At 38.9% G+C, this 20,368-nt stretch overlaps 1 protein-coding gene across 4 annotated transcripts in view; it reads left to right on the plus strand.

Moving 5' to 3' along the window:
- Window positions 1-20,368, plus strand: part of ARHGAP24 (Rho GTPase activating protein 24) — a 430,833-nt gene that overhangs the window by 142,996 nt on the left and 267,469 nt on the right. For all 4 annotated transcript variants that reach the window (XM_050945142.1, XM_050945139.1, XM_050945143.1 and 1 more), the window contains exon 2: window positions 3,317-3,516. In XM_050945142.1, coding sequence (XP_050801099.1) covers window positions 3,337-3,516 — 180 coding nt within the window. In that variant the 5' untranslated portion in view covers window positions 3,317-3,336. The remainder of the gene's footprint in view (window positions 1-3,316; window positions 3,517-20,368) is intronic.

Consider the following 20,368-nt stretch of genomic DNA (forward strand, 5'->3'; position numbering starts at 1 on the left):
AGGAATTGTAAGGGAAGGAGATTTGATTGGAGGAACAGAAAGTCCTACTTGAACATCCCTGGACTTCTGTACTAGTCGAGGCTGCAACTGTTCCCTATGTTTCCATAAAATACCACTGGATAGTTTTACTAGAAACGAAAGTCCTGTGCATTTTACAAGTTCTCCAGGTACCCATTTCACTCTGCAACCTTAGTTGCGAGTCCACACGAAGTCTCCGACTTGAAAAGAATGATGACAAATCTCATCTTATTGATCAGTTTGCATAGTGTGGGATTTGGCTACATGTGAGGTAATATCAGTAGCAGATCCCAACAAGTACACGAAGATGGCTTCAAGAAAAGACTTGCAGGTGGCTTCTGGGTGGTAGCATGTGATGTGTTCCTGTAAATGAGCAAGAAATTGTCCAGTTCTTGCTGATTACTCAGAATAGGCTTGTTGACATGCTGAAGTGTTTGTACAAAGTGTTCAGCTAGTCTGTTTGTAACAGGATGACGTGCACTGAGCCTACGTGCTGAACCCCATTTGACACTAGGAATTTCCAAAATTCATCAGAGCAGAATTGAGGTCCATTGTCTAAAATATGTAGTAGTAAACCAAACTGGCTAAAGAAGATACAAATATACTCAATGGTCTTAGCAATAGAAGAAATCATTTAAAAAATTTCTGGCTATTTTGAATGGGCCTTGACTATGACCTAAAACATAACCTTCTAGAGGTCTAGCAAAATCCACATAATGTGTGTCCAAGGAGTCTGAGGCCATGAACAAGGGGAGAGCAGAGATTTCCCTGAACATTTAAAGGGGCTGGACATCACAGATGTAGTTTAAGGTGGATCTTGAAAGTTTTGTTTTCTATTCAGTTCCTATTGTCACAAAAGTTTATATCAAACCCCAGCTTTAATTGTTTAAAAACTCCAAGCCTGGAGCTAGAAAACACGCTGGGGCTCCCAGCGTCTGGTTTGTCACTGCCTTTCATCTTACGTAGTTTACATCTGTGCAAAGTGCAGGAAAAACGCGATCAGATCATACTTAGTAATGTTTTACATGTATTTTGCACTCATGTAAATGAATGCACAAGGGACAAGGTAGTAGCAAATCAGGTCCTTAATTTCTCTGGAGGTGGTGAGATCCCCCAGGTGCAATTCAAGAGCTAAATGAAGCTATTCCTTTACATACAAGCCTGCAGAGATTCAACTCTGTTTACAAAATCCTGAAAATACCATCTTCCTCTGCGTAAGCTAAGGGCTTGAGCATTCAGGGCCACTCCCTGGCTTCAGTGAAAGGTGACGCAAATGGGTAAATTTTGTCACAAAACTTGTCGGCTAGTGTGGTCTGAGAGTTTATACTCTGGTTCATTCTCAATATGTTGTAATTATAACCCTAATCTTTGTTTGCCACACTAATGGCCAGGCATACTCCTGTGTTTTGTGGTTACTCATTAGAGCAGCTGGGGATATTTCTCAAGGAGCCTAAGTTTGTGATATCACTCCACACAAATGTTCTAGAAAATCCTGTTTGAACTGAACTGTGGAAGGAGAGCATGTGAGGTTTCATTAAAATATGTAGAGCTCGGCTAAATGGTAATTTAAGCCCTGGTCCTGAAATCTGATCTTTGCAGACAGCTCTCTGAAACCTGTGCTGAGCCCTGTTAACTTTAATGCAACACAATGCATATATTAAGGGTTTATCCACATAGATCTCATTGCAGGATCAGGGCCTGTGGAGGGATGTGCCAATAGGCTACAAATATTGGAAGCAATTTGTGTAACCACAAAGAAGGAAGGGAAATTGTTGAAGTTGGTCCGAAGGAGGAGTATTAGGACTACCGGGAAGGAAATGAACCAGTGAAATGTTAGGAATTTTCCCCTGATATTTACCCTAACTGAGGAATCTATTATTTTATGGAATAGATTTCTGGTAATTATATTATCCCATAGTTTAGTATGCAGTGGTGTAATACAGTTCTTCCCCAAGGGAAGTTGGGAATGACAAAGCACTCATGAGTACAATGTAGAGAACATGCCTCTTTTGGCAAAAGGTTAGACTAGCTGAACAAACCCACGGTTTTATTCTCTGACTTCTGATTTATTGGATGATCCATTTTTTAACTTCCTAAAAAACAAAACAGGTGCCTCTGTGATGACCGACCAGTCCTTGGCCTAGTCATGGCATTGTATGTTACCATATTAGTTAAGGTTTTGCCCTTTTCTGTATGGCGCTGTATGGGGTTTGATTTCATTTTAGGCTGTTTCAGTACATGTGGTTTTGCATCCTTGAGTTTCACTTGATAATTTGGGTGTATTTGAACCCAGTACATTGAAGGTTGGAAAAAATAAGCTTCATGAGTTTGTTCAGCTCCATGCATTGCATCTGGGTTAATGAGGAATTATTTGACCTTGAAAACTTATCACATAAGCATATATTGCACATGCAAAATCAGTCTAGAAGATTCATGCCTATCCAGACACCAGAAAGTATGGCTTTAAGTTTTGACAAGGATGTTGCAGGCTTTGAAACAGTTTTACATGAAACTTTTCTAGGTTCATGTCCCTGTTCAAGCCCCAGAGTAGCCAAGTTTCTCATGGCTTAAGGTTTTAACTGCAAAAGTTCTCCAGTAATTACAACATTTGATCACCGCCCTCCTCCCCACACCCACTCTCTCCCTCCCCTCTTTCCTTCCAGTAGGGGATCTATTACATCATGTGGTATACCTAGCAACAATTCTATTTTATGTATACTACACCTTTACATGTAACAAGCCTTTCTTTGCTAGGGGAAAGGCTGTGATGGAATAGAGGACCATATAGCGTGAGACGTGCTCATCTTTCTCTGTCATGGAAACTTTATGTTGGTTCTTTCTTTGTTGCTTCCCTTTAAACTAAAAGAAGGGCTTGTCGACATGGGGAATTATTCTGGACAAGCTATGCGCTTTAAACTCACATCTTCCCTTAATCCAAATGAACAGTTGAATGTGAATAAGTCCTAAATCATCTAGACTGAATGGGCATGTTTTGCTTGTTGTGCATGGAAATGTATATCACATTGTGCCTGAAAAGTTATTTGTTTCCATCCCTGCTTATTTGCTGTTTAACATGGAACTTACTTTTCATGAAACTTTGGAAACTGGATTATGACTGGCACTGGCAAGAAAATAAACAGGTGGATAGTAAAAGCTCTTGTAGGCCATTTTTGTTGTCAGGGCTTATTTGTTTTCTAGTTAGGTTAAAAATTGGCAGGCTGCTACTTTTTTGTCCCCCTTTAAAAAGAGAATAATGTGGTTTCTTTTTTTTTCTTTTTCTTCTTTGTTGTCTAAATAGGAGAGTCCATCGGCCTCATTATGGATGAGAACAATGGTTCTGCAGAGAGTCTCCAGCTAAGCCAAGGACGGCACAATGCCATTAAGTGTGGGTGGCTGCGGAAGCAAGGAGGCTTTGTCAAGACTTGGCACACACGCTGGTTTGTTCTCAAGGGGGACCAGCTTTATTATTTCAAAGATGAAGATGAAACCAAACCCTTGGTAAGTGGGGGGTGGGGGGAAGCAGGAGGGTGGGACGGGAGATAGGGAACTGAAAGAATAGTGGCAGAATTTGGTCCAGTTGGAAGAAACAGGCATCCCAATTTGTAAACGAAAACAGAGTTGGCTTAGGCACTTGGCAAATAATACGGTACTTGTCTAATTTAAATAAATATATGGCTTCCCTCAGATGCTTGGGTCCCAGAGGGTTTGTCTACGCTGCAATAAAATACCATGGCTGGCCTGTGTCAGCTAACTCGGGCTTGCAGGGCTCAGGCTGCAGGGCTGTAAAATTACAGTATAGATCTTCTGTGAACCTAGGTCCCAGCAAGCTTGAATATCTACACTGCAATTTTATAACCCCACCATCTGAGCTCCGCAAGCCTGAGACAGCTGACACAGGCTAGCCATGGGTGTTTTATTGCGATGTAAAGATACCTTAAGACAGGTTTTCTTCATCAGACTATTTTAAAAGTTGCCAACTGTGAGACAGGACGCAGTAGCAAATTCCTGCTTTTTATTAATCAATCAAGGTGCTTATTTGAGATAAGGTGGATAAGTAAACTATTGTGTATATAGCTTGCTTGCTACTTAAAAGACTAGCCATATGGTTTTCCCCAGCCTTCAAAGTTCACAATCATACAACACCTAAACTCACATTTACTAATATCCATAATGTATAATAAACTGCTGTCTGGAATATGCTCATAATTTACTGTTCCTTAATGGTCACTTATTTTTCTATTTACTTACTACTTTTATAGGCCTGTTTTATGGCTACAAATCTCCAGAGTGCCATAAGAAAAGAGTAGATAATTCTGCCTCCCTCCCAGCTCAGAGGAAATCCGAGCATCTGTGATATTAAGTTACTGCAGACAGAAGAACAATGTTGTAATATGTATGGTCTTAATTTTCTGAGGTCCTGAGCACCTCACAGCTCCCTCTTACTTGAGATTGAGTTCTGTATGATCAGCAGTTCTGTTAATTATGTCCTACATTGATATATATAGACATATACACCTACACTCATATTTTTCACACATACAGTATATTGTTTAAGATCAGTTTAAATACAGTGTGTGTTTATATAGATTTTTATAGAGTGTTATCGTTAATTCAGTAGTCTGGGATCCTATATTACATGGGGTATAGAATTTCACCAGTAATTCCTACATCAAGCCCATAACTTGGGTTAGAACTAGAGCATATCTTTCAGAGAGACAACCAGTCTTGATTCAGGTGTTCTAGAAGAAGTTTCCTGTTGTATAAACCTGAAGCAATGTAACGTTTAAGTTAAGGCCCATAGTGAAGCAGTTTATTCTCCTTAAATAACTCTTGGTTTCTCATTTGTGTAATTAACACATTTTAGTTATTTCATATTTCACTAAATATCCTTTTAAAATTCATATTTACCACCTCTCTGTACATCTTTCATTATGCACATTTTGAGATCATAAATACAAAGCTGCATTTCAATTGACCTTTGTGCATTTCTGGAAGGCAAATAAGAAACCATTTAATGAAATGGCTACAAACCGAAGGATGTTTAAGGAAAATAAGCTATTCTGTGCCTGAATACAAATCTTAATAATCTGTATTCCCTGGTTACTTACTTTTCTCCAGAAGACTTTGTCTTACATAGTTCTTTGTTTTGATGCAGTGCTTAAATGATCAGCCTGATTCTGCACTTCTTTATACTTTCCGAATGAAAATACAAAAGTAACTTCCAAACAGATATACAAACTCTTCTAGTTTTTTCCTTCTCCTATTTTGAGGTTCCATCCATGACTTCTGTGACCATTCAGTATTTGGTTTTGACTCTGTCTCTGTGGATGGAGAAGTTACTCCCATGAACTCCTCTAATTTCTCCAAGGTTACATTATATTTATTACATCTTAAATGATCCCAGCCTCCCTGGGTGCTGATCACTGTCAATAAACCTTTTGTGCCGTCAGCAGATGGTTGTGTGTGTCAGGAAGAATTACAATATTTCTTCCTCTCATTTAGGAAGAAACAAAAATTTATAGCTGGTCAGAGGAAAGGAGAGGTTGAGGAATAACCGCCGAAGTGATAATTTGGCCAGGCCTAGAAGTAGCAAACTGATACCAAATTCTTGAGTCAGAGTATTAGCCAGCTTGCTAAAGTAATTGCATTACCCAGAATTTTTAAACTTTGGTGTCTAAATTTAGACTTCTCACTCCATATACAGCCATCTGAATAAAAATGGCCTGACTTTCATAGGTGCCCAGCACTATCACCTCCGTAATTAGGGCACTAGCTTGTGAGTTGGAAGACAAAAATTCAGTTCCCTGTTTTGCTCCCTGACTCTTCGTGTGTGACTTTGGATGAATCACTTGGTCTCTCTGGGCCTCAGTTCTCCATTTGTAAAATAGGAATAATAGCACTGCCTTACCTTACAGGTGTGCCGTCAGGATGAATACATTAAAGATTGTGAGGTGCTCAGACACTATGGTGGAGAGACCACATAATTACCTAAGAGAGCTAGACTGAAGTAAGAACTATGAATGCTCAGTTGTTCTGAAAATCAAGCTACTTATGCCGATTCCTAAAGCTAGGCTCCAAAATCTACGTTTAGACATTAATGTCTGAAAATTCTGGCCACTTGACCAGATCCTCGGCCAGTGCAAATCAGTATTGTTCCACTGATTCCACTGGATCTGTGCAAATGGACCCTAACGCAGGATCAGTCCCCTATCTTCAACACATACAGTAGTTAGTGATCCATAAGAAGTGATAATAAGCTCCTCTTTCTTATAAAGAGACCAATCCTGCAAAATCCACAGCTGACTTTTCTCACCCAGAGTATATTATATTTTTGAGTGAGCCAGGGCTAAAATCTAAGGAGAGTGTTGCTATTTAAATGTAAGAAAAAATGGTGCCATATTGTATTCACAGTTACAATTGCATAAATATAACAAAGCTACTGAAGAGAGGTGAATTCTTATTACATGTAGACTTTTCAAACTTACAGGCAGTCAATAATTATTCTTTTATGGATGCAAAATTTAAAGGATTCTCTGATAAAATAAATTTAGAAATAAGGACACTTTAGTGCTCTCTACATTTATTCCCTCTATTTACTGTTAAAATAGGAAAAACTGGATTTTTTTCTGTACCTGTTTTGTAGAACTGAAGCCCTAAAAAGGTCATGCCTTTACACCATCATCTAAAAAACACTAACCACAATATTTCAGGACGCAGCTTTACTGGGCTGCTAGTTCAAGGCAGTAATAGTAGTGGTAAGGCCACACAGCTTTACATGGGCAGTTATTCAGTGAGCTATAGCATCAATAACTGCATTAAATAGTGAACAGCCATAAAATATGTAGTGTATCTCAATGGGTACTACAGCTTCTAAACTTTTATAGGTGAAAGAAATCTGTAAGTTTAATTCTGAAACCTTTGATGCTTCTTATTGAGCTGCTTTTGAGTTTCTTGCCTAAAAGTCATGAGTACTTATAAAAACACCCCATGACAGAGGTAGGAGGAAAAAAATCTTCAAAAGTATTACTTGTTTAAAAACCCCATCAATAGTTATGGGAAACTAGTAGACCAGACCAAATTAGGGCTGTTCCAATACCTACTTCGTTGCAGTTTTGAAATATTTCTGAAGCAAATTAGAGTGCTGAAATGTGTCCTGGATTTGATGCCTCAGCTGTAACATGTAGTACAATATTCTCATTTAGCTACATAGGAAAGTTATACTATATGCATTCTGGTATCCAAATTCTCATGACTGTCTGGGAACCCTAGTCTCTATGCTGAATTTGCGGCAGAGGTGTGAAGCAAAGAACTTTACTTTAACCACTTACTGTTGGTTAAGTAACAATGCTGTTATCAAATGGAGAGCAGCAACTTCTAAAATGGATTTATCTAACTTTCTGGAGCCTATAATTAAGAAAACAAACACCTGCTGAGAGGAATCCCAATCTGCTGACATAAAGTCATTAACAGATTTTTAGGTTCATTCACACGCCACTGCAACTCCTTTAGAAAATACAACTAAGGAAAAGAACTAATTATTTTTCTTTTTATCTGTTTTCAGTCCAGATTGTGGTGTTTGGGCTGGAGGGTGTGAGGAGAGGGAAGGGGTTTGTGAATGATGCAACTACTTGGGCCTGAGTCTCTCTCCCTGTGATGGAAAAAAGCAGCGTACATTTATGGGTCCTGTTGGATAGTACATATAAGTGGTAATTAAAGGTTAGGCAAAACGGTCTCAGCAAACAATTTATTCAACACATTAAGCCCTGCAGCAGGTTGGCAGTGTTCCTTACTACACTCGGTCTGATAGCTGGGAATACAGTGTCTGGGAAGACTCACTGCTCCAGGTGGCTTGTTATGCACCTGACAGAAGGAAACTCTCAGAAAAAGAGATAATAAGGGTTTGGAATCCATTGGGGAGGAGCCTGAGTGGAACCAGATCTGAGGAAAAGTATACTTATTTGCTGATATTTTTGTCATTAAGACAAACCCATGAGGGGCTAAGTTTGTTTGCAGTTAGTTGGTTTGGGAATCATTGTTTGCAAGTCTAAATAATTTGCAAACACTTCAGGTTTTTTGTAGGTTTATTTGCTTTTAGTAATTGTTGGGTGAATACTTTCTGCAGATATATTTCAGCGTGTGTTTGCTTCCAAACTATTAATTTTGACATTATTGACTATTTATTAGTTGTTTGTACTGCATGTGGAAGGGAAGAAAAGGATGAAGGGCATGTTGCATGGTATTGTTTCTATTTCCTGACTGGATAACTGAATCCTTATAAAAGGGTAAGCACTTGAGGTGCACATAGTGAAAAATTACTTGTGCACAAATACCTTTGTTAGCAGATAAGTATTGATAATTGCATGAAGAACAGCCATTTCCCAGTATTAGAACAATAACAGCCTGTTCATTCAAAAGTTCACAAGGGAAGAACATGGCTTACTAACAGAGTGAAAATTTGGGAAAATATTGGCAAATTACTTTCCCTCCATTCACCCAGTACTGGTGTTAAACTGCTGGGGATGCTATTCTCTTTTGTGCTTCTGTTCAGGTGTCTATGCACTAAGGTTCTCCACCTACTCCATTTTCTTTTTTTTTTAAATATTAGCCGAATTAATCCTTAGTTTAACTCCTCTTGACTTGCATAGTGTATTATAATTTTCTGGTAGAAATCAACAGAACTCCACTGGGCAAGCTCAGGATGCATGGACCGTTGAGAAAGAAGCCTGTCTGAGTTTTACTGTCTACTTCATTCCTGAAGCCAGTATGAACAGCCATGATTGAGTTTACTATAAAGGCAGTCTGCTTTGCCCATTTCCTCTGATTTTCTTGTTGCTTTATTCATGCCTGGGGAACAGGCAAATCAGTCCTGTATTCCTGCTGCATCTACTCAGGGTGTTGTCAAGTTCTACAGTCTTCCCATGGAGAGTCGGAAGAAAATTTTCAAATGCTCACCCCCTTAAAACAACTTATAAAGTTAACAATCTTTTGAAATGTGAAGATTTGAGGTGAAATTCTCAAGATTTGCCAGTTGTGATTTTTCAGGTTTACAGGAATTGGCTGTTCAGTTATACCCTAAATTCAGTATATTTACAGCAAAAACTATATCACAATTAGAAATCAGTTTCATACTGTAGGGCAGCTTCACAGCATTCCATAAAATAGAATTAAATTCTCTGCAATTATTTTGTCTACAAATTTCCATTGTTTTTCATTAGGATATGATTAAATTTGCTGGTAGCAATAGTCTCCTATCTCTGTTTTCTTATCTCTAAAATGGAGATTATACCAACTCAGGTACTCAACAAGAATGATGGGACAATTGAATACCAGCAGATGAATACAATCTGGAAGAATCACACCAGTTGGGAAGAGATAACGAAGTAATTTCTGATAATTCTGAATAATTTCTCATCTTGGAAATTATTCATTTTTTTGCTTAACTTCTTAAGTCTTCTCGTTCTTGTATTCCTTGGCCTTTTGTGCTTTGAGACCCAGTCTTGTGCCAGCTCTGAAGGTCAAATATCTTGCCAGAAAAGTGAGTAGCCAAAGAGATCAGCATTTAACATTATCCATTTCATAATACAGCTGTTGTTAGGATGCAGCTGATTAACAGGCTTTTCCAATTTCTACTCTGTTTTTGACAGAAAATAATGTTTTCCCAGCAATGTCTGAGTAGGCGATGTCTGGATTTAAGACAGGGAGGAGAGGGGTGGCGCCTTCTCAGTGGTGTTGTTTTTGTAGTCTTGCAACTGGCAGTAAGAATCTTTGCAGTGTGATTTTCTTACAGTAGTTTCACTATGTCACAAACTCTTAATACTAGCTTTATTGAGTCAAGAAATCAGTCTCCTAGTGTGAAATCAAGAGTCCAGATGAAGCACTATTGGCATAAGGGCATAAACAGTGATGGGCAAACTCATTTTGAACCCACTTCAGTATTTTGGGCTGGATTTTGGACTTGCATTACTTTTATGTCAAGACTAACTCCATTAAGTTGAAGGTCTTAATTCTGGGTTCTAGCCAGTAAAGGAGACTTAAACAGGCATGAACTGGCCACCCAGGAAGAGTGTAGGGGTGTGATCATGTGAGGGAGGAAAAATGTAGCAGGAACTTCTCTCTGATTATACTGAGCTGATGCAGCTGCAGGTAGAGGCTTCTCTAGTTAATTCTGGGGATTGCATCATCCCCAGCAACTTCCAGGATCCAGGAGATGCAAAGGTGATCTCAACCACCCTCTTAAAATCAGGCCCCTTAAAATAGTCTCCAATTAGGCCCTCAAAATCATGACTTGCTACTCACCCATACACAGGGAACCCACTTGTGCTAGTTTAGTTTTGGGAGAACTTTGGTCCCTGGTACATAGTATAGAATTCCCTTTAGCTTACAAGAAAATTGGGCTTACATATTGTATATGTGCAAAGTAGGTACCTGTTTCTTAAACTCTAGTATCAGAGGGTAGCCGTGTTAGTCTGGATCTGTAAAAGCAGCAAAGAATCCTGTGGCACCTTATAGACTAACAGACGTTTTGGAGCATGAGCTTTCGTTGGTGAATACCCACTTCTTCTGACATGCATCTGAGGAAGTGGGTATTCACCCACGAAAGCTCGTGCTCCAAAACGTCTGTTAGTCTATAAGGTGCCACAGGATTCTTTGCTGCTCTTAAACTCTAGTTCATTGTAGCTAGCATAATATCTGTAAAATCATTTAAAGATTGCTGTAACCACACTATATACTTGGTGGTAATCACTGTGAATAGTTACACTTCATTAGAAAGGTTGTGTAAGTCAAAAATATACATAGTGGTGTTACCTAATACACACAAATGCTCTTTTATGGTAATTATAAGTGATTCTCTGTTTTGTTTTGTTTATATGATTGATGCGAATTTTGTGATCAGTTTATAGTTAATGTAGTTTCACAGCTTTCTGATACAGATTTCATGCAATTCAGGAAAAAGATTAGGCTCTGGCATGTAAATAGAGACTTGTTGGATAGCTTAAATATAATAGAGAGAGAGAGAAATCCAACCCATTAGATTACAGAAACCAGGAAGTTCCAGCAAGATGTCTTGCAAATTGGATTTAGAAGTGGCTTATTTATGTATGAAATCAGCTAAAATGGAATTGAGCATTTTCCAGGCAAGAAAACAAATGAAGGAGTCATAAATCTCAAGAGGAGGTTTCAAACTATTTGTAATAGTGTCAGGACAGTAGCTTCTATTGGCAACTTTAAATGCCTCTCCAGAACTAGACTGGACAAATGACTAGAAAATGTGCTGTAGAGAGGAATCCTGTATCTGCAGGGAGACTGAGTCAATGATCAAGTAGGAATTTTCCTCCTGTAGCTTCTTTGTTTACAATCTATCCCTCTTCATTATTTCCTTGTAATACATGGAACTGTGCTTTCACTCTTGAATGTAACTTTGAGAATTCTGCTGTTTGTATATGGGATGCTTTGGGGGTTCAGTAAGAGGTTGTCATTGCCTGCCCTGTAATCCTGGATGCTTCCATTCTGTGCGCTTTGACTCAGAGCCCTAACACTAGAAGCCTACTTATAGCTCAATGACCTCACCAGGGCTTCCACCAGTCTGGTTACTCCTTGCAGGGTGATCTCAACAGACACTTCAGTCCTGAGCTCCCCCAAACTGTCTCTTCTGCAATGAGAAGTCCCTCTCACTGAACCCACCCAGAAGTTAGTATGTTCACTGCCTCCAGAGAGACAGAAGATACACCAGCCTAGTAGTTTGGTTGAGGATTTTACCCTTCAGTTTAATATATGGCACTGAAATGGTTTTGTAATAAAACCAGATATAGTTTATTAACTAAGAAAAGGTATTTAAGTGATAAGAAGACACAGATATGATAATAAGTCAAACAAAATAAAACATGCTTTCTAGGGATTAAAATTTGTGATCTTTGTTTAAGCTGTTTTCTCACCTATAGTCAGTTCTCAGAAAATTCAGCCCTGTTGGTTGGAGGATCCAGCCTTCTCAGATTACAAATGCTCTGTGGTCCCTTGTATCTGTCCAGTGATGGGTGCCTAAAATTAGGGTATCTTAGGCACTGCCTGCCAAATACATTTTAGAAATTTATTTCCAGCATTCATGTATAACTCTTTTTATATGTTGCCTGTACATACATCATACAATAATATTAATGACCAGCATGCTACCAGTTTGCATATGACGCCTTACACAACACCTTTTTGGTACTGATTATGACAACAGTGAGTTGGAGGCAATGAGTGCATCGGGCCTGATGAGAGTTATGGTCTGGTGTACTTTCTGTCAGTGGGCATTTGGGGGGTTCCCTGGGTCACAGTATAAATAATCAGAGGCCTATGCTTCCTATATTGTTCTGAAAGTGATGCTTTTCTCACTGGAAAAGTAACCTCCCCTTGGTTTGTAATAAAGTCTCAGAAATTATCTAATTTAAGGCCCTGGTGTTGATGTTAAATTTAGGGAGGTCAAAAATTTAGTTTTTTCACTAAAAGATGGGATATAATTGAAAATGAATTTTTTAGAAGGGAAATTTTTTTCATTGTTATTTAAATAAATTATTTCAGGGGGAAAATGTTTTTCCATTTGTAAGAATGTTTTCTTTCCTTGAGCTTTAGTGTAACAAGGTGGCAGTTTCTAGAACTCCATGCTGGCAAAGCACCCCCAACCATCACTCTTTTCCCCTCTGCGTGCAAAGAGCCCCATGGAAGTAACTGGGGCTCTGTCTAGGGGACTTGTCTGCAGAGAGCTTCTTGTAGGATCAGGGCCTTTGTTGGCTTCTTTTCTACTATTGCCACTTAGTTTTGTGCTCAGGATGATTGCCTGCACTGAACTGAAACTGTGAACTAATTTCAAATATTCAGAGGTTATAAGGCCAGAAGAGATCACTGTGATCATCTAGCTTGTGAACCTGATCATGTCTTTTAGAAAAAAAATCTAGTCTTGATTTTTAAATTTCCAGTGAAGGAGAATCCACCACCACTCTTGGTAAGTTTTTTTCCAATGGTTAATTACCCTTACTGTTAAAAATTTGCAACGTATGTCTAATCTGAATTTGTCTAGATTCAGTCTAGCAGATTTGTCTCAATCAAGTCACCCCTTAATCTTCTGTTTGTTAAATGAAATAGATTGAGCTCCTTGAGTCTTTTGTATGTTTTCTGGTCCTTTCATAATGCCTGTGGCCTAAATGTGAACGCTTTCTAATTTTCAACTTCCTTCTTGAAGTGTGGACACCAGGACTGAACACTATATTCCAATAGCAGTTGTACCAGTGCCAAATATAGTACATCTCCCACAAGGCTTGGTAACCTGTTCCAAGGGTTAACTGACCCTCTCTGTTTGAATTTCTTGAACTTTAGCTTCCAGCCATTGTCCCTTGTTGTGCTGGTCTGCTGATTGAAAGAGCATTAAACATATGCCCCCTTGTTCACAGGATCATAGCCAAAGCTAGGGAAGAAGTACTAGATTTGAACACTAATCCAAATCTTAAATTTTGGTTTGTGCCCACCTCTGACTAAAAATGAATAATTGTCCTCTAAATTTGGCCTGCAGGTCATCAGATGCCTGTGTATGAGAGGACTGCCTCTTGTGTATAAACTGAATTTTATAAGTCTCTCGCTCTGGCATAATATGTGCTTTCCATCTGATATAACTTGTGTAAAAATTTCAGTAACAGAGAAGTCCATTTAAGACGTCTGTTAAAAGCTAATGGGAAACAGAGTTCAACTGAATTTTTTAATTAAAATAATGTAAAACTTCTAATGGAAGTGTTAAATAGATGTTAATATGATAATTACATAAATTGAAACTGAGCCTGCTGTTGGGAAAAATCCTTTCAGCATTGTAGTTCAATATGGATAAGGAGAGAAATTGTTGCCTTCTCTTACAGATAACACTGGAATGGATAACATTTTTGTGTGCAGTGGAAATTTGCTAATCCACACGCTTTATAATTAGCTTACAAAAATGATGGCCTCTCCCCATTTCTCAACAGAATTTTAATAGCAGAGTTTGAAGTTCATCCCTCCTGCCAGAAGTCACATAATTCAGGCTTTGTTCAAATACCGGACAGGAGTGGTTGGTGATGAAATATACCCAGTTGAGGACTGCTGGGGTGCAACTCAGCTCCTCGGCAAATGTCATTATAAACTACTGATGTAAAACCAGAGTACTGACATCAATTTACACCAGTTTAACTGTGATCAGAATGACAGCTGCAGCTTCTCTGTTGTATCTTTTAAGAGGTTTTGAGGTGGTGACTCAGTGCAGTCACACGTGTCGTGGACTGCATTCCCAAACTTCTTTTCCATGCCAGTTTACATAGACCCAGCATGGAGCCCCAATCCAAGACACCCACAGAGCGCCGAGGAACTTGCATATCTTCTTGCTTTGCTTTTTGGCATTTCTATGCAAAAGGTCTAGTTACAGGACTAATACCGTTCAGAAGATCTTGGGCCGGGCTTCTGAAGTGGGGTAAATTTCACCTGTGGGGCTGAAGAGATGGCTTGCATTACTTAGAGTTCCATGTTTTTATAAAATATATTGCAACCCATTCACTAGCATGTACTGATGTATAGGATAATAAGTAATAAAAACTTAACTACAAAATAAATTGAGTGCATTCGTAATGCATTAGTCTTTACACGTTTCTGTAATGTATGTTCACTCATTAACTTGAAAAATTCCGTAATTAGAGACAGGCCTCCCAGTCACCACTGCAAGTTAGTGAGGTGTTATTGTAATTCATTAAGGCAGGTATAGCATATCCACATTTACTCTGACAAGGGCAATAGGAGATATTATTTTCAAACCTCCACCCCAACACTAAAAAAATAGCATTTGCTGATTCCTCCTGTATGATAATTTAAAAGAACAGAAGGCCAGTTATAACACTGATCAGGAAGTTCTCTGCACTTGAGAGTGGTATTTCATTTGTGTCTTAATGTATATGAGATTACATTTCTATGCAATCTTCAAGGGAATGTTTAGTCCTGATGGTGAAAACATTGAATTATACAGGAGGGGCAAATTATTTGGAAATGTTTTCAGAAACTGATTGGATTAAATAATGTGGGACTTTCCTGAGGCTAACAGCATCATTTAGGATGAGGTCCTGCCAGTAATGAGGGAATTTTCAGAAAAGGTGTTTTGTTATCGGTATCTTTGACGGTTAGAAAATGAAAAATGTAACTTGATTAAAAAATGAATGAAGGAGTATTGCCTTTACCATGGATGCAATGAAAAAGAACTTGTCCTTTGGATCTGTGGCCAAAATTCCCAAAAATGGGTGCTGAACACTAGGCTTTCTTAAATGGCCTGATTTTTCAAAGGCACTGCGTTCCAACTAACCTCCCATACTAACCTTCCTTTCCCAGCATGGCTTTTGATTTTGCATAAACTAGTCAAGGGAGCAGATCACTCTTTTCAATGTGCAAGGTTAGTTTTGCATACAGCATGCAAACTTGAAACACGTTCTGGATTTAGACCATCTGTCTCTGGTTTAAATTTATTTTCCATTTCCTGAAACATTTGTTGGAGAGAAGAGAAACTATTATACAACATACCTTTCCACTTTTGACATTTAGCTATTTTTTTCATGTTTTTCCCCTCAGATTATTCATAGCCTAGATTAGTTGAGCACAAGCCCTCTCTTATCTTAAAGTCTAACTTTCTAACCCAGAGTTTGAATGAGTTTCAGATTAAGAAGCAAGAGTTTTTCTGTGTCTGTTTCAGATAACAGAATCTCATTTACTCCTGTACCCTTTTTGTATTCAACATTGAAAGAGATGTGGTTTGGTATAGTTTCAGATAAAGGATATGAAAGGCCCATGATGCGCTGAGATACCTCAACTTCCATTATTGGTGGAAGCTGAGAGCATTCAGTACCTGAGCAGGCTGCAAAGAGAAAAACAATTTGGAATGTTATATGGGAACAGATTGATCTCAGTTAAATTGATATAAATTAACTTCAACAGAGATGCTCTGGTTTTACACCAGTGGCTAATATTAAAATCTAGTTCTTAACAATTTCACAATACAGAGATGATTCTTGAATATTTTGCTCAATCTCTCACATAAGGTAAAGAAAATTCTGTCATTTTCTTTTAACTGTGATCAGCTTCTATGACAATTATTTACTACTACTGCACGTTTAGGCAAATTATTGTAGGGACACAGAATCATTACTGTCCCTTGACTTAAATTAATACCATTAGACGCATAATTTACTTTTGCCAGTAGACATCCAAAAGGATGCTACCATTTAAAAAACTTTAATATGTAAGGTGAAATGGGCTAGATTAATCCTTCATGTAACAATGTTCACTTCAGTGATATCACTGTGGGAGTGAGAAACCCAAAATTCTAAAACACAAGACATTTTGGTTATGTCTTCCTGTTGTGAATGCACAACTCCTGAAACAGTGGCCCTCCCATCCTGACTAGGATCTCTGGGCACTACTGAAATGTGAATGAAAGCATTAAAATCTTATTCAGAAAAGTCATCATTTCTTTAATTGCTACAAATAGTTATGCAGTTTGGGCCAAATGAAACAGTCCTTGCTTAGTCCAGTCTCAGGAATACCTCCTGTGGACTTCAGTGCAATGATTTTCTTGAGAGTAGTGATCTGGATTTAGCCCTTTGAGGTTAGTTTCTTTAGTGCTTGTACACAGCATAATTTCTCCATTTTTGTTTCCTTTATTGTGACTGCATTAGTCCCCTCCACTAAGCAGTATTTTGTTGTTGTAGCAATTTATACAAATCCATGCATGTTTTATTTCTGGTGAGCTTTTAGTTTTTCATTTTGACTAACTTTTAGTGAAAGAATGCAAAGAATGAAAACCTTAAGAAAGGAGTAGGAAAGGGATTTTTCTGGGGACTGCAGTGAATGACATGGGCTGTGACTGTACAGTAAATGTCGTCTTGTTCATGGGTACAAAAATGAATTTTATATTTTGACTCCCTTCCAAACAGGTCTGCACTTGTTTGGTGATGGGGATGGACTCCAAAATCCTACTCATTATGGGTGATGTATTACTTAAGAATATGATACAAGTGTGCTCACTGACCAGACACAGTAGTTTTTGTAAGCTAAAGAGGAGGATAGATGATTGTGTGTTCACAGTACTGGTCTGGGATCTGGAGGTGGGGTGGGAGGGACAAATTTCAATTTAATTCATTGTCACTTAAACTCTGTAATTCAGTTGCCTTCCGGACATAGTTCTTCTGTTCCACCATTTGCCTTTTCTGTCTATTTAGTCTATAGTCTTCAGGAAAGGGTCTCTCTTAATCACATGTTAATGTAGTACCCGGCACCATGAGATCCTGATCTCAGTTGGGGCCTTTATACTGGGGTGCACTAGATCTGTGGTAGTCCAAAGAACCTTCATTCTCCAGTGCTTGATTGGTGGATCATACTCACATGCTCAGGGGTAAACTTATCACCAGATTTGGGGTTGAGAAGGAATCTTCCCTCAGGTCACATTGGCAGGGAGCTTGGGTTTTTTTCCTGCCATCTTCTGTAGCATGGCACATCTCTTATGTTCATCTGGGCATCTGTCACTTAATTGGTTCCCTATCTTTGCACCCCAACTTAGGCATTGCTGGCACCTCCGTCTTTCATGTTCTCTGCCTATGGCACACAACAGTTCAGTCTCCTGAGGTCTGAAATACTTCAGTCAAACCCCAGTTATTGGACTCAATATAGGGGTAACTGGGTAAAATTTAATGTGAGATGCCCAAGTACAGACTTGATGATCTAATAGTTCCTTCTGGCTTTAAACTCTATGAAACTGTGAAGCATTACTGCAAAACAAATAACCTTATTAAAAGAGAAATTGGTGATAGAGGTATTGACTTGTTTAACTTCCACCTGCAGAGACTGAGAGCCTAAACTTGTAATAATCTGTGGGTGCTCAACCCCTCCCAAGAAGTGCCAGCCCCTGGGAGGATTGGTGCTAGTGCCTGTACAGTATTAGTCTCCTCCCATTTCTGCTATAAATTACCATAGAGGATCTGACAGTATACTTCAGAGAACAGTGTCCATCGTCTCTCATTTAGTACAGTATTCTTCACAGTGTATATTCCAGTTCTTAAGTACAGTATATGGAAGCTAGCTGCTGCTTCTGAAGCAATATCTTATATAAAGTGTGGGGAAGGGGTGACCCGACAACATTGACAGCTGTGGAAGTCTTTTCATTTACTTCAGTGGGCATTGGATTGGATCCTGACCAACTGCCACAGGAGATTTAAGTGCCCATTAGAGCTGTAAAAGTGGTGTGTAAGATCTAATTGGCAAAAGCTTCTCAAGCCTAAAAAATAAGTGGATTGAAAGTCGAAGGGGAGAGAGACAAAGTTCATAAGTGTTACATATTTTGGAGGGTTAGAAAAGTTAAATTGAAAACAAATAATTCATTGCTGGGGGGTTATTTTGCCTACATTTAATCCCTCACTTCTAACTCTCTGTTGGGATTGGGACTTCTGCTGATATCATCAGACCAGGGGGTCCAAGCAGGTTTATACTCAAGCGGCTAGCCAGCGCTGCCACCTGAGTTACCCCCGGCTACACCGTTATCCTTAGTGCGCCAACTTGAGCAGAGCTGGTGCATCTGTCTGTCCAAGATAAGGAGCATTTTCCCAGTTCCAATATAGGTGAACCCTTAGATTAAGTGTAACTTTTCACTGAAATCAGTGGAATTACAGCAGTGTGAAATGAATCAGAGATTAGCTTTGGGCCCTATGCTGTTTTTTGTCTTCCTCCCTAGGCAATCAGACCTTAGACTTCTTGCATGCCTCATGCTATATGCTCCTAATGCAATGACCCTATTCTGAACGTTGGATGTTTCAGCAGTGACCCTGACTGCCACCATTGTAACTGTTGATTTTGGTCTCTGGCTCATTGGCATGAGGTTGAAATATTTCTTAAGCTTCCTTCTTATTTATTTATTGCATATAGAATAGCTTGCAAGCTTCAGGGATTTATATGCAACAGTTCAAGTCTTTGTTAAACAGCTTACAGCAGACCTATGTCCTATCTTCTTCTTTAATATCCTGAGTTCATATATTTTATTGACCCTCCTATTAAAAGCTACCATTTAAGCAACCTTTCACTGCAGCTCAAAGAGAATTGGTGAGCAACTTGAATAACCTCAGTACTACTCCATAGTGGTACTGAAACAGCAGCTAACGCTGGATAGCACTAGAACCATTTACTAAAATCATATCACTTCCCATGTAACCATCCACTAGTGCTTCAGATCCTGACTGAATGTTCAGACTAGATCCTGTGTCACCATCTGACGGTTTACAATGTTTCTATTGCCAATGATTTACTATTCCAGTTCTAGTTTGGAATTATTTGTTTTCTCTAGCTCATTTCTGCTTCTAGTCTTGATATTTAAAGCCCTTATTGGACGAGGCCATAGCTATCTTAGAGAGACTGCAGCTCTCTCCTTACCTTGCTGTAGCAGTAATGATTGTTACTTTGCAGCTGGTGATCCTTAAGATAAAAGGGAGGCAGCTTGGTAAAGGACCATCATCTGAGAATCTCCAAAGCACCAGAAATCAGCATGATCCCAGATTTAGCCCATCTTCCTGCAGATCTTCCCCACTGGAACAACACAATGACCCAGAGACATTAATCTTGAAGATAACTAAGGGAACATTATTGAGACAATGATTTTAACCAGAGAAGGAGAAGCATGTCTAGCTCCTTTTGTGGAAATAATTAAATCTAACTCTGATATATAGGCAACATGTATGTAGATACTGTATTGGCAGATGCATTAGAAATGCAGATCTATAGGCAGCAGAACTAGAAATCAAGCCTAGGCCTCTCACCTGGCAGTGCAAGGCTAGCCCTGATCTAGTCACAGAATCTCACTTAGCAGGGAGAGGAAAGAGAAGGGAAGAAGCTTGAATGACAGCTCTTAAGAGAAATAGTGTAGAGAGTATGACATTTAGCATTAAAAGAAATAAAAAATAAATCTCTTATTGCCTTAGGTGTTAGATCAGAGTCAGAGATGTGCATATTAATGCAGTCTCTTCCGAAGCCATCTTTTATTTTACTGACAAAGAGAATGCAACTGTGGTGATAAAGCTTTGCTCATATGTATTATTGGTATCAGGTTATCCTGTCTTTTTAGAGTGTTTAGTGCTTAAGGGGAAATGGTATAGCCACTTAGAGATGATAGTTTCATGCATGGAATAGGAAGAGTGTTGCCTTTATATACCTTGAAATGAAGTAATACTCATGAGACCTAATAATCACAGGTGCTGGAACTAGGAGTGCTGGGGGTGCTGCTGCACCCTCTGACTTGAAGTGGTTTCCACCATATACGGGGTTTACAGTTTGGTAC

This window comes from Gopherus flavomarginatus, chromosome 3, assembly GCF_025201925.1.
Source record: "Gopherus flavomarginatus isolate rGopFla2 chromosome 3, rGopFla2.mat.asm, whole genome shotgun sequence".
Lineage (NCBI taxonomy): Eukaryota > Metazoa > Chordata > Testudines > Testudinidae > Gopherus > Gopherus flavomarginatus.